At 36.8% G+C, this 15,590-nt stretch overlaps 2 protein-coding genes across 4 annotated transcripts in view; one reads left to right on the top strand and one right to left on the bottom strand.

Moving 5' to 3' along the window:
* Positions 1 to 454, bottom strand: part of LOC127631045 (FAS-associated factor 1-like) — a 104,175-nt gene extending 103,721 nt beyond the window's left edge. For both annotated transcript variants that reach the window (XM_052108998.1, XM_052108999.1), the window contains exon 1: positions 191 to 454. In XM_052108998.1, the coding sequence (XP_051964958.1) occupies positions 191 to 241 (51 nt within the window). In that variant the 5' untranslated portion in view covers positions 242 to 454. The remainder of the gene's footprint in view (positions 1 to 190) is intronic.
* LOC127631046 (cyclin-dependent kinase 4 inhibitor C-like) lies at positions 320 to 7,581 on the top strand. 2 transcript variants are annotated; one of them, XM_052109002.1, is made up of 3 exons: positions 320 to 335; positions 2,499 to 3,426; positions 5,485 to 7,581. In XM_052109002.1, the coding sequence occupies exons 2-3, from the start codon at positions 3,295 to 3,297 to the stop codon at positions 5,854 to 5,856; spliced, it is 504 nt and encodes a 167-aa protein (XP_051964962.1). In that variant the 5' UTR covers positions 320 to 335; positions 2,499 to 3,294; the 3' UTR covers positions 5,857 to 7,581. The 2 variants fall into 2 exon arrangements, with proteins under 2 accessions (XP_051964962.1, XP_051964960.1); XM_052109000.1 differs by lacking the exon at positions 320 to 335 and adding an exon at positions 1,908 to 2,062.
* The last annotated feature ends 8,009 nt before the right edge of the window (positions 7,582 to 15,590 follow it).

Genomic DNA, 15,590 nt, shown 5'->3' with positions numbered 1-15,590 from the left:
AGACTTCACTTCTGCTGAATAATTCAAACAAAGCCACTGACAGCTGATCATCTCGAAACATGTCAACAAAAACGAATGTCTTCAGTAAGCATTAGCCGCTCTTCACTCAGTAGCCACAAGAACAGATCTGATCTGAACCTCCAGACCTTATAAACTCAAACATTGTGTTTATTTGTGCGAGGTAACTCACCTGAAAGTCGGCCAGGATCATTTCTCTGTCCATGTTGCTGTCGGAGGCCATTGCAGGGAGAAGCTAACGACTCATGTAAAATACCCCAAAAATATCAGCCTCCGATTTCAAAAGAGCAGCGGGGAACACGGCTTATCAATGTGCGGTGAGTAATTGAGTTATAAACGCTGCTGTTCTGGCCGTATTGTCACTGTTTAGTGGATTTCTGTTTTTCTGTTATCGTCACTTTGCTGTTATGGATCGGCGTTCAAAGCAACAGAAACATCTTACGGCTGCCGTAAAGTAGTGTCGTAAACTGTCACGATATTCGCACGGTTAAAGAAGTGATCTGTTTTTTTAAAGGAGCAGCGAGGCCGTGGTCCAATATGAATGTATTGTCATCAGGGGCGTATATTCCAGGGGGGATGGGGAGGAGGTAAAAGCCCCAATAATCATTAATCAATAATTAAGTATTTTGTATCTCTGTTGGCAAAGTGACTTGAGTAATTGCTTTTGTCTGTATCAAGTTGAAATGAGTGCACAAAACTGAGGAATATCCCTACTGAAAAAAGAAAGGTAAGCTTCTTGGCTAGTTTTAGAGGGGTCTGGGGCACTTTTTAGCTGGTCATGCTGAGATACCAGCTGACCCCTCTGCTAAAACAGCTGAGAACCAGCTTGGCCAGCCAACCATATTTAGCTGGTTTTAGATGGGATGTTCAGAAGCTGTAGAAACGGTCATTTCTAGGAATTAACTATTAGCCTACTTAGCATTGCTGTTGGTCACTAGAGGCATTTATTGCAATGAAAACAAATAAAATGAGGGGGTGCAATATTGAGAAACGTGCCTTTCTTAAACAAACTGAACTTAAAGGAATATTCTGGGATCAATATAAATTAAGCTCAGTTGACAGCATTTGTGGCATAATGTTGATCACCACAAAAGTAAATTTTGACTTTCCCACTTTTCTTTAAAAAATATTTTAACAAATATAACAAAATCTGGGTTACAGTGAGGCACTTATGGTCAAAGTATACTTTGGTTTTCCCCATTCCTGATCGTCATCGAAATTGCCATAAATTCACAATGCTTCAAAGCCTATAGCAATAACATGTAAAAAAAATATATATATATTTTACCGGTATGTTAAAATGATTTTAGTGTGACTAAATCGCTTGTTAACTTTTTCTTTGTAAAGTTATATCCCATTTTACAACTTTGTTGCCATAATGACATAATGATCTTAAAAGCTCAAAACTACTTGGGTTTTTGTTTTTAAAGTGCTTTTAAAAACTTATAAGCTTCACATTTCTGCCTTAAACTCATTAAAAATTGTCACTATTTACTTCTATTGTAGCCTTAACCTCGATTTTTGCTTCTTCTTCATCGTCTTCTTTAAGAAAGGAGGGACGAGTCGAAATACATTTTTGTGGGTATCATCAACATCACAAATGCTTTTGATTGAGCTTTACTTGTATTGAACCCAGAATATTCCTTAAAATACAAAACGTTGCGCTGGATGAGTGCATCTCGATTACATGACTTCATTTAGGCTAAAACTCAAATTGTTTTTCAAAACTAAAACAGCCGTGCCTGCATTAGTAACTTGAATAGCCTATATTTCATTAACATGGCATAATCTGTGACAAAGCAGAATGTGCATCTTTCTCTCAGCCTCTCCCCAGCATTAGGCTACCGTTGAGTCCCGCCTCACTACGCGTCTGTTAGTAAAAGTGGGCGGAAGTGTCGGTTCTTTATTTCAAAAACGGAGTTATGTCAAGCAACAGCCGCAGACTCTTTGACAAAGTCAGCTGTCTTCCGACCAGCTTATTCAACGCCCATAAACCAGTTGAAAGGATAAGTGGATCGATGCCCGTCACGTAACCATTTTCCAGGTTGTGGATACAATGTTCTTTTTTCAATTATATATAATGACGTCGTGCATCATCGGCTGAATCGACACTGTGTATCTACACCACCGTGCGCGAGCGATCACAACAAATGAACAGATATTCACGCCTGCAGTTTGAAATCATTCACTGAGCGTCGTTTGAATCTTTCCTCTACTTGCATACTTGCGTATCAATTTGCCCCTTGGTCGGTATCCTTTTTTTTTTTTTTTTTTTTGACAACACCCATGCCAGCTTTGACCGATTTGATGTGCAGATCAAAGAAGATCGCATATGACGTTTCATATTCAAGGATTTCCCCGGTTGAAAATGGGCGGGAAGTTTGCGTAAAACGTTCAGCACAGCCTTGTAAACTTATTGAGTGGATATATCCGATTCCCTCGCCGAATAACAGTCTGCTCCCTCTATTTATCTGTTTCAGAGTTTTCAGTGATACCGGCTTGAAATGACGACAGCATCTGCTAATGCCATGATTGGATCGCTGTTCTGCAGACCACTGCACCTGCATATAGTTAAAATCAAAGGACTCATGAAAGGGCATCGGAGACATGTTTGAGTCTCCGGGCCGCGACACTGCTCTTTTCTGTAGCTCTCTGAAGTGCACGAATGTGAGGTTATTTGTTATTTGGTCATTTGTTGCTTTTGTTTTCATCGCTAAAAGTGACTGGCGTTGTGCTGGAACGTTTTCCCCCTCTTTGACTTCTTCTCCGCCTTATTTGTTCGGGTCGTTGGGCTAAATAAAACGATGCAGGCCTGAGTTCGTGAAAATAAAACAGCGGTTCTTTTTGTTTCGTTTGTTTCATTGCACCTCTGATATCTGGACCAAGACCACAGCAGCGCTTCATGTCATGCACGAACACGGGGAGGAACTTCTCACACAAATCACATAAACGAGGATGTGTTTTATTTGTATTTTTTTCTTACAATCAATGAATGCTTATATATATTTGATAGATATGGCGTTACATCCCTGTTTTCTGCGCTGGTTCGAATAGCTTCAGAAGGACGATATTAATGTGGGCGGACCTTGGCTCATCTCCAACGGATCTTTTTTAGGGTGGCTGGAGTATCGGACTATTTACTACAGCTTTGTAGTAGGCTACTTCTCGACACCATCAAGATTTTGTTTCTCCATATGAACCATCGGACATTTTTAAGGACAGAATCAGAGATCTGAAATATTCTACCTCCTCAGCATTTTGTCAGTAGGCTATATAATGGCCGAAGCCACAGCTATAGATAGGTTGAGCACTGCAGCTGCGAGAGGAGATCTGAAGGAAACTGAGCAGATATTGCAAAGCAACGTGAACGTTAATGAGAGGAACAAGTTCGGCAGGACCGCATTGCAGGTTAGAATCACAAACCGATTAACTTATTTGACATTAAACGACATGGGAGTACATTACAGCTTTCCACATGTATTTGTTATGAAGCTTTTGTAGCGCAAAATATAATATACGTAGCATATACGTAGCATATATATATATATATATATATATATATATATATATATATATATATATATATATATATATATATAAATAAATAAAAAATAATAATAATATTATTATTATTATTTATTTATATGAAGCCTATTATTATATTATTATTATTATTAGCCTATTATTATTATTATTAACGATGTCTAATAGGCTACACGTGCATCACCCTCAAGAAAACATTTCGATTTGTCCTTCACCATGCCACTGTAAGCAGTGATTTGGTAGATTTAGCCTACTTTTAAATAATCCATGGTTATTTTTAAAGTTGCATGTACACAAAGTATCCACCTTTTACAACTTATCTATATAATATTATGCCAACAAATTAGAGTGCTCAATGGCAGGCATTCTTTCCCTGAAACTGAAACAAATCTGTTATATTACAGCATAGTCAGCACGAGCTATGAAATTTGACTTTGTACTAGTTTTTGGCAGATTTACACTTGCAATTTTTCAATGACAATTTAAATATTGTAATATTATATATACTGTTTACTGTATATAATATATAACAGCCTTAAAATTAGTAACAATTAAGCTAAAAATTTAATTTGAATTTTAACACACTTTCTATTTTATTAGCAATAGCTTAAGACCCTAAGTTTTTGGCTTATATTTATTATTTCCTTTATGGAGGAACAGAAAATGATCTCATGGTATAACTCATTTTGTAGACTTAAAATCTTATTAGACTCGCAAATGGATATTCACTTAAAAAGATTATATTCTGATAATCAGAATGCAGGTTGGACTAGAATCGATCTCTGTATAGCACATAGTCCTCTGAATTCACTCTATTTAATTTCGGTCAGCACAAGAAAGTATTAGGCCTAGTCTTAAAAAAAAAAAAAAAAAAAAAGAGTATCGTTTTAATAGTGGGGTGGTAGCCTACACTTATTTTGGGTAAGTCTACATATTTGTACCCTCAAGTAGACAAATACTGTATATGTCCCCAACATAGAAACGTTCTGAAAAGGTACACAACCCTTACAATTATGTACCCAAAATGAGTTATACATTTTAACAAGAGGTACAAAAAAGTCCCCTTGAGAGTACTAGAGCTGCTTGTGTCATTGTCATACAAAATACTCGCTATATATTCAGAATGAGTTATAGTTTTAGTAATCCCAATTCTCGATGTAGCTTTTTAATTTCTGTCACATTTCTCATTCCTCGTTCAGTTATGTTAAAATATTCGTGTAATGCTCTGGTTAACTTCCTCTTGAAGACACCACCCACGAGTTTATTAGTAAATGATCTGCTTACAATTCAGTTCGATATGCATTTGTCATACATCATGCATTTGATACTACATATTTTGAGCATCTGTTTGCATGGTACAGCTATAATGAAGTTTCTAATGAGAAATAATAGACACACATTCTCTGAATACTTTGTTCGTGACCACATGCAATAAAAAACAACACGAATATTTTAGACATTCACACCTAGATTTGAATAATGCTCTAAAAATGCATATTGCATAAATCCATAAATTCACACTTAAACTCAAAGTTATCGTAACGCATGTAACACCATTAATTTGGACCTTCACAACCAAGGGACACTCAACCAAGACACGTAATTTTATTGCATAGCTATAGTCTTCTCTCTCTCTCTCGCTCTCTCTCTCTCTCTCTCAGATGCGCATTCTTAAAATGATCCTATATTGCTCATGACCACATTTAATAAAAAGTAGCCTAAGATTATTTTGGACAATCACACCAGTGTGAGTAATGCATATTCCAAAATGCACACATTCACTCATAAATTGCCCTGATTATTTTGGGCTTCCAACCCTAGATCGTTTTTTTCTTTTCAGACAGGACCAACACATCATGAAACATTCTCCATAATACGACACAATTTAAACACATGATTACTTCTGTTTGGATTGTATCTCAGGTGATGAAACTTGGCTGCCCCTCAATAGCGGAGGCGTTGCTAGGAGCGGGCGCGGACCCAAACGCGCGCGACCCCTTTGGATGTCTGACCATCAGTCATGATGCCGCGCGAGACGGATATCTGGACACTCTACAGGTGCTTGTGATGAATGGTGCTGATGTCAATCTCCTTGACAGCAAAGGAAACCTGCCTCTGCATCTGGCGGCGCAGGAAGGACACCTGGGTGTTGTGCAGTACCTCGTATCTCATTGCAAGGCACAACCATTTCTGCCTAATTCAAAAGGCTGTACACCTCGTGACCTGGCGCTTATGCACAAAAACCACAGCACTGTGGAGTGGTTAGATAGTATTGTGCCATCAGAATCCAGCTAGAGAATATGTCTATAGGCAAATGTGATTTGTTTTTATAATTAGAGGTAGCAGATAAGATAAATGCTGAACTAGCGACTTGTTGCATTGCAGAACATTCAGCAAACTACCTCTTATCTTATTGCAATGTATAATATGCTTTTGTATTTCGGGCTCAGGGGCATGTCTTTTTGTGAAGAACAAATAACATTTTATTTAGCGTTAGGCTATGTGTAATTATTATGACCTTCTCAAGTATAAAAATGCTTTCAATTGGCTGAATGGTTTATTTTTAGGTCTCTGACATTGAAATAGTTCTCCACGTTTGTTGATAAATGTTCCTCTGGTTCTAAGTAAAATACTCCCACATTTTAGATTCGTAGATAATGTATTTCACTATAACTTTCAATCAGTGACGTGCGGTGATGTCTTAAAGAGGCTAGGCACTGAATTATGAAAGCCAGATTACCTGATTTATTGTTTAAGCTAATAATACGTAATAACAGTGAACGTTACACACAAGCGCGGCATATCAAGAAATGTACAAATCAGGATGTATATCGTGTACTCTCTCTCTCTCTCTCACACACACACACACACACACACACACACACACAAGTGCGTCAACAGTGAACATTATGCATTTATCAGATCCTTCAAAACCTCTCGGTTTTCCTTTACCTTTTCATTGTGGTAGGTTATATTCAGCTTCCTTTGCTCGTCAAGTGCAAGGTCGATCCGAGATTTTCCAAAGGTTTTCAGTGTAATTTGACACTGGATGTGAGCTGACGACTTTTCATGCTTGGTTAAAGCTGCGAGCAGGTTGTTCAAATCACAATATCCCGCTGAAGTCCAAACAGTCTGACTGGTTGAAAAAAGCAGGCAGGGATAGCAGTACAGCCGCTGATTGTTAGCGCAGCCATAGCCAATCTTTTCTTACATACCAATCAGTTTGAAATGATCGGATAATTTTTGGGCCCTTTTGCTGTACTAGTCCATCTAAGGCTGGCGTAGACCTCCCTCTTGCAATTAACTCCTATTTGGAATTAAAATCGAGCTTGGAAAAATTTCTTAATTCCGTGGTTACGGCCGGTGCTGTCATTTTGAATTTTGCGGGGATTAGGCATGTAAACTAGCTGTGGTGTAATGACGTTAGCTACGCAAATGTCCAGGAATATCTCGATTTTAATTGGTCCATGTCTGATACGTAACGGAGATGATTACGGGCATAACATATTTACGTCAAAAGGCACAGCAGATTTGTGCTTTTTGCCGTACATGTTAATGAATACAGGATCGAAGTGCGCATGCGCAACATGGGTTTTCCGCTTGTCGTCTGCAATGAATGGACCGTAAAAGCACTGCTTATTCTACCATTTGTTTTTAGTTGATTATGCGTAACTGCTACATTTGTCATCATAACGTCTAAACAATTGGAATAACACACATATTGCATGTATAAATCACAAGAATAAAAAGTAAAAATCCAAATACAAGTTTATTATTTAATAAACATTTTATTTTTGAATTTTGGCAGGGTAGGCAGTGCCTAGTTTGCCTACCCAGACCGCACGTCAGTGCTTTCAATATTACATTTCAGCAAAGCATTTACGTCCAGTTTTATAGCCAAAAAAAGAAAGTATTGTTGATCATTTATTTTAATGGATCTGCTTAAAGAAAAATGTACATCTCATTTTATTGAAGTAATTGCACTATAATAGTCAATATCCACTTAACATTCCCTGACTGCTCCGAATATATATATATATATATATATATATATATATATATATATATATATATATATATATATATATATATATATATATTAGTTATTATTATTTGTGCGTTTGTCTGTTTTCTTTTTGTTTGTTTGTTTTAGTTTTTTTTTACAACGAACTTGCACTTTTGCTGGTAGCCTAATTAATGCATTTTTATTTTTTTTTTAGACGTTAACTGTGAATGTTTTGTTATTGTTGCATTGAAAATATTAATTCTGTATTAAAATAACCAAAGACAGCTGTTAAACGGTTTCTCTATGTTACATGTTGTTGTGTGTTTAACTCTGGCCTCGTATCAATACAATACGGGTAGGCCTAAATCATTTATGAGACTGTATTAAAATATGATGTTTACTGTTAAATGTATAAAAGAGATGAATAAAACGTTGTGACGTTTAAAGTGTCATGTTTATGTTCTTGGTGCATAAGTTGTAGCTACTAGAGATATTTGGAGCGGATGAGCCGGTCTGCCAGTCCCCAATAAGCAGAAATAGCCATACATTTGACACACAAAAAAAAGTTTCAGCTTTCGTTCGAGTGAAATAATGAAACTAAATGAATGCAAGTTTTTATCCCAATGTCCCATTATTCATTTGGGCTAACGACAGTTATATTTCTCTCACCTTTTCAAATATATTATTTAATAGATCCATTTATCGAATCTCCCAGTTAAGCAACATAAATGCATGCACAATGAAATCCAAAAAAGGACAGTAAGAACCAAATGCATCATATCAGCATGTTATTTCCCTTCTCTCCAACGGTCTCGCAATAATCTAAAACAAATATTTTGACGTGTGGTGTGTGTGGCAATTATTCTTTTGAAAACAAAACCACAACCAGGAGAGAGAGAGGACACGTTTTAACAAAGCAGATCCACATCTAATACTTTGCCAGTAATCTCGTCTTGGGTATGCAATGCGCTTTTATTTGATAGCTCGTTAATCAAAAACAAATACTTGGATTGTTATTTTTGCGTTACCATAATAGAAAAAGCAGAGCGAGTAAATGATAATATGGTGACTGTCTATGAGGGTTTTCCTGGCCGAGCAGACAAAAGCTCCATCAGGGATCCGTTGGTGGGAGGACACAGCAACACGATTTTAAATTTAGGCGGTTTCAGTGTAAAAACACTTGTGTTTTTTCCTCCAAAAACTCCCTGGGCAAGAGAAGACAAGACGTTTTTAAAATTCAATTTTCATAATTGTGGAGATGGCATAAAGTGATCTTCCTGGTTGCGCGACTTCACAAAGGCTACGTGACTTTTTGAAACGCGCGATTGCGTCGCTAATCTTTTTAACCTTTTATTCTCCCTTTTCAGTTCATTATTAACGTGACAGTTATTCATCGTTCCACATCGGTATATCGGCTATCAACGATGAAAAAAGCTAAACTATTTAGAAAAGTCTAAATGTGGATAAACTCTTACTGAAATTGTGATTTTCGAAGACATGTTTGGGCATGTCTCTGGTCATTTTAGCACCCATATAAGGGAACAGTTAACATTATTTAAAAAGGAAAACTGTGAAAAAGAGCATTGTGTGTGAGTGAGTTTAAAAAATAATATCGATAAATCGAAAGTCAAATGCAAATTCGACTTAATTTAGTTTGATTTAATTTTTTTAATAAGTTGCCACATTGCATCCGCACTCCGGGTACTATACGTCCATCTTTCGGAGTTCTCTATCTTTACAGCCTATGCACTTATATAGCGCTTTTTTAAGCTTAGCGGTTTTCAAAGCCCTTTACACTGACTCAGGCACCCATTCACACACACACACACACATACTCACACACCAATGAGCTACAAGGCGCTAACCGCCATTGGGAGCAACTTGGAGTTCAGAGTCTTGCCCAAGGACACTTCGGCATGTGGAGTCATGTGGGCCAGGAATCGAACCACCAACCCTGCGATTAAAGTCCAAGTCGCTGTACCACCTGAGTCACAGCTGCCCCATCCTCACTACATTCCTAGCTTATGATCATTTGTTACATAGCCTATTTGATATTGTTGATAGGTTGTGTCATGCACTTCACACTGTTATTAGTTATTATTACAGCTATTACAAAAAACATGTATTTATTGTAATTTTAGTTTGGAGGGCAGAAAAAACCTCAAACCCTTATACACTGAACAAAATATTAACCCAAAAGTGTGCATTATGTGGTAACATCTAATTTAACTAGTTAATTCAAGTCAGAAATATTATTAAAGATAATTCGATCAATCTGAATCCATTAGGCTACACCAACAAAACAAATTTTAAGGTTTAGATCAGGCAGAAATAGCTCCTTAATGTAAAGATGGCAATATAGCAAAGTTCTAAACTGTCTCTGATTATAGCACCTGTGACAACATTCCCCAGTCTCTTCATATACTATACACAAGCACAGGCACATTGTGGAAATAAAAAATGCAGATCAATTTGTGACACATTTGGTAGGCCTATATATTTGTGTCATGTCCTTCATGCTGAAAAAAAAAAAAAAAAGTGATTTCTCTTTAACATTAGAGGCAGTGGGTGTAGAGGTCACCACGACTGACCTTTCAGAATAGTTTGGTGGAGCTGTGCTATTTCTAGGTTATTTCTAATTACAGTTATATACAGTAGCTTACTTGGTCTAGATTTTCTGTGTGGGCTAAGTGATCAATATAGGCCTAAAATAACATATCAAAATATATTTCTAAATAGGTGAACAAAAGGACATTTAAGAAGTATTCATTTAGGACATTCATGTTATATTATTTAATACAATAAATAGTCCAAATTGGGTCACACAGAATCACAAATTATTATTATAATTATGTATTTATTTTCTCACATGGCAGTTCATTTCATCTCAAATACACATCAGGGAATGTCATGTGGCAGACCTTTCATCTGGATTTCACAAACGCTTTACACAGCCTGGGTCAAGAAGTTATGGTTCATTTTCGCTGTCTCTGTTTAATTGCTCAACAGCAATGCTTTCCTTGTATATTAATATCTTTCCCCGCACAGCAATCTTATTTTACAGAAAAGTTTTGTTTGTCATTTTTAGTTTGTCCCAAATTAATAATATGAATTTGTATTCCTGAATATATATTAAAATGTTAATGTTTTATGTGAATATAACAATATAGTTTTAAAGTGTTAACATGAATGGGATAATGGCACTTTGTTAGGAATGTTCTGGGTTAAATGCAAGTTAAGGTCAACCAACAGCATTAGTTGCATTATGTTGATTACCACAGAAAATAATTTGGACTCATCCTTAATTAATAAAAATGATATTTAAAAAAAGATGATCGCTGTTTCCTTAAGGCACTTCAAAAATGAGTGAATGGGGCCAGTTCATAAACATTCATATACTCAAATGTTTCGAAAGTACAGCCACAAGACGTTAACATTATACATGGTAACATGATTTTAGTGTGATAAAATCACTTACAGGGTTTACCGAAGTTAAATTGGACAATTTTACTTTGATAAGGTTGGTAAGCATTTTTTTCCACATTAAAATCAAGTTAACATGTATATTGTTTACATCTAGTGGCTATACTTTTGGATCAGTGTGTATTTTAATGTTTATGGACTGGCCCCATTCACTTCCATTGTAAGTGCCTTACTGTCACCACAGTTACAGTAATTTTTTTTAAATGAACGAGGGCCGAGTCAAACTAATTTGTGGTAATCAATGTTATACCACAAATACTGTTGGTTGACCTTAACTTATATTGAAAATGGAATATTTATTTAACCCCAATGCAAAAAAAACACTATTTCCAAATGTATCCAACACAAATAATAGTGAAATAAATAAAGCTCCAAATCTGTTTTTCTGTGTGGTTGACAGTTAATTCGAACATATAAAAACACCCATTTCTTTTCAGCCATTGCTGCTTTGTAATTTGTGAGCCTTACAAATACTTGTGTGAGCAGCTGCCAGGACAGTGTCACTTGAAAACTTTTTTCTTCTTCTGAAAGGGTGAAATAATATGTCCAAAAGCCCTGTGGTGGTGAAGCATTGGCCAATCAACAGGGCCACCTTTATCAGACTTGGGAAGAAATGCAGTGCCTTTTGCTTTCCATTTTCAAGAGAAGTTCAGTTGTGGCTGCAGTGACTGACAGCACAGAACTCCATTCAAGAGCAACTTCCTTCCACATACATATTGTTGTTCATGCATCATGAGCGATGATGACCACAGCCACAGGCATTTTTGATCAGTAGACGTTTTGTGTCTGGAGATGGCTTATCAGTCCAATCCAAGCACGGAAGTTTCTACAATACATATGGCATGTGTGTGTTTGTCCAGAGGTAGAGATGACATTGGCTCTTTCCTGCATGCTTTATATGTATACTGTATATACACCGATCAGCCACAACATTAAAACCACATGCCTAATATTGTGTAGGTCCCCTCGTGCCACCAAAACAGTGCAAACCTGCATCTCAGAATAGCATTCTGAGATGCTATTCTTCTCACCACAATTGTACAGAGCGGTTATCTGAGTTAGCTTATACTTTGCCAGTTCGAACTAGTCTGGCCATTCTCTGCTGACCGCTCTCATTAACAATGCATTTCCAGCTGCAGAACTGCTGCACACTGGATGTTTTTTGTTTTTGGCACCATTCGGAGTAAATTCTAGAGACTGTTCCATCCATCCATCCATCGTCAACCGCTTATCCTGTGTACAGGGTCGCGGGGGGCTGGAGCCTATCCCAGCTTCTAGAGACTGTTGTGTGTGAAAATCCCAGGAGATCAGCAGTTACAGAAATACTCAAACCAGCTCGTCTGGCACCAACAATCATCCATGCTATGATCTAATCAGCCAATCATGTGGCAGCAGTACATACAATCATGCAGACACGGGTCAGGAGCTTCAGTTAATGTTCACATCAACCATCAGAATGGGGAAAAATGTGATCTCAGTGATTTGGATCATGGCATGATTTTTGGTGCCAGACGAGCTGGTTTGAGTATTTCTGTAATTGCTGATATCCCGGGATTTTCACACACAGCAGTCTCTTGAATTCACTCCGAATAGTGCCAAAAACAAAAAACATCCAGTGAGTGGCAGTTCTGTGGACAGAAATGCCATGTTGCTGAGAGAGGTCAGCACAAAATTACCAGACTGGTTCGAACTGACAAAGTCTAGATAACCGCTCTGTACATTTGTGGTGAGAAGAATAGCATTACAGAATGCTATTTTGAGATGTGGGTTGGCGCTTTTTTGGCGGCACGATGGGGACCTACACAATATTAGGCAGGCGGTTTTAATGTTGAGGCTGATCAGTGTATATATAATATATAATATTCATAGGGGAGACAGGGATATTTTTACAAATTTTTCTTCAGTGAATATAAAAAGGATGCAGAGAGGCTCTGAACATTTTCACCATTATTGTCCAGAAAAAAGATACAGTTTATTGAACACATGCTGACCTTTTGTGTGCAGGGCTTGTTAAAATTACACTATCTATCTAAAGCATTCGTGATTGCTTGCTCTGAACTGACATTAATGAAAAAATACCCACCAAATCTACCTTCATTGTATACTGTAGGTGACCCTATATAAAGATGGGTCTGAATGTATGCCAGTATGCCTTTATTGTGTTCAAATATTATCCAAGAACTATTAGAAAAATTTGATGGAATAGGAATTTTAATTTAGACAGTTTTGAACTAGTTTGAAACCAACATACAAATCCAGTACTTAAGAAAACAAGGATTTGTGTCATTGGCTAAGCAAACTTCTGACTCAAAACTTTCGAGTTACTAAGATATAGCCTTTGTGACAAATTTCCCCAGTCTTCCACTATACATAGTTATGGTTAATAGTTAAATAAATAGTTAACAAACAAATAAATAAATAAATGCAAACATACAATAAAAATGTGTGTACATATACATTAGTCATCATGCAGTTTTAGAGGATCTTGTGTGACAGCAATATTGTACATATCACTTGACACAGCTGGTACAAAGTCTGCCAAGAAAACATTCCCCACACCATTACACCACCGCCACCAGTCTGGACTGTTGACACAAGGCCGGTTGGGTCCATGGATTCATGCTATTGGCACGGAAATCGAAATTCATCAGACCAGGCTAAATTTATCCAGTCTTCAACTGTCCAGTTTTGGTGCCCACTGCAGCCTCAGCTTTGTGTTCTGCGCTTTCTGCTGGCTGACAGAAGTGGAACCCAATGTGGTCTTCTGCCGCATCAAGGTTCAGCGTGTTGTGCATTCCGGGATGCTTTTTCTGCTCATGCACATTGAGACTCTGAGGGTATTGACAAAGTAGTTGGTTATGTGCCCAGACTATCTGATATGCCTCATCACTAACTGTCATGAAATACATGTGTTGCTGCTTGCTCAACAGTGTCTAGTAACATTTAAAATATTTCAGAATGCACTTAAAGGGTTAGTTCACAAAAAAATTAAAATTCATAATTTTCTCACCCTCATTCCATCCCAGATGTGTATGATTTTCTTTCTTCTGCTGAACACAAAACAGATATTTTGAAGAATATCTAAGCTCTTTAGGTCGATAAAATGCAAGTGAATGAGTGCCAACATTTTGAAGCTCCAAAATCCACATAAGGGCAACATGAAAGTATTCCAGACGACTGGTAAATCCATATCTTCTGAAACGATATGATTGGTGTGGTTGATAAACAGATCAATACTAAAGTCCTTTTTCCTTCACTTTCTCCTTCTGTTTTTGGTGATTCACATTTATGATAAAAAATGACTTAAATATTGTCACTACTGAACACATGCATTTAACCACTTGTGTCATATGGATTAATTTTATTCTCCCTAAATGTGGATTATAAGTGACAATGTGGAGTTGTTCCATCTGTAGGTAAAAGTGCTCCTAATGAGGTTTTGAATGGTTGGCAAGTTGTTCTGCCTTTTTGCTGGTCAGAGAGTATATAAGCCTATTTGCACTGTGTGTGTACAACAAAAGGCCTAAATACAATGTGTATGTATGCAAATATAGGTAGGGTTGGTTGTCACATATTGACGTTATCAAAATAACTACTATCTTGTTAACTATAAGGTTAGGAGTGATAAGTCCAATTGCATAAATGTTTTCTCTAGAAGTGGGTTTAACTGTTGCTTTCGAACATCTGAAAGGCTGAAGTGAGTTCTCAGGACAAAGGTGTTTTTTATGTCAGGTTGACACATTTATAGCTGGGCAAGTGTCACACATTTTATATTAATTTAACACAAATCGTTATTTACAAATACTTTTCACATTTCAGAAAATGTATCTTCTTTATATCAGTATCAATAAACATCAGGTTTCCATCACAACACACCCCATGTTTTAACGAACTGTATCTTTATTTCCTGGGAAATAATGGTGGAAACCCACTCTCTGAAATATTCACTGAGTAAAAAGTGTTACAACTTGAACTAGCACTTCACAAAGCCATTCTGTAGTACCAAAATATCATCAAACAACAGCTCTGATTCCAGATTAACAGCAAAACCCTTTTTTTTTTTTTTTTGTCACAAGTTCAACCCAAAGCAAAAAAATGCAACCTCACCTGTTTCCAATTTGTATTTTTATATATATATATATATATATATATATATATATATATATATATATATATATATATATATATATTATATTACAATTATTTTTTACTGTAACCACAGGTTAAGGCCTACAACAAAAGTGACTCAGCATCTCATGTGCGGTAGGCGACCTCTAGTAATGTAAACAGGACCTACTCTGAGGAGCCAGCCACCAAAGCATGGAACTCATTACATAGCAGTGTCGTCATGTCTCAAAGACCAATCTGTCAAGCAGTACCCTGCTGTGAAATGCTATAGCATACTCTAAAACTAATGTAGCATTTTAAAATCATTATTAGGCCTACATATGTAGTTATGAACTCTTTAAACAGCACTTGTGTAATCCTTGTAGAATCATACTATATGCATTTTTAGGACTTTCTGTGACACTACTAGAGA

The sequence above is a fragment of the Xyrauchen texanus genome, chromosome 37, assembly GCF_025860055.1.
Source record: "Xyrauchen texanus isolate HMW12.3.18 chromosome 37, RBS_HiC_50CHRs, whole genome shotgun sequence".
NCBI lineage: Eukaryota > Metazoa > Chordata > Actinopteri > Cypriniformes > Catostomidae > Xyrauchen > Xyrauchen texanus.
Note: the sequence above shows the minus strand (reverse complement) of the source record. Positions and strands in the feature narration are given on the sequence as shown.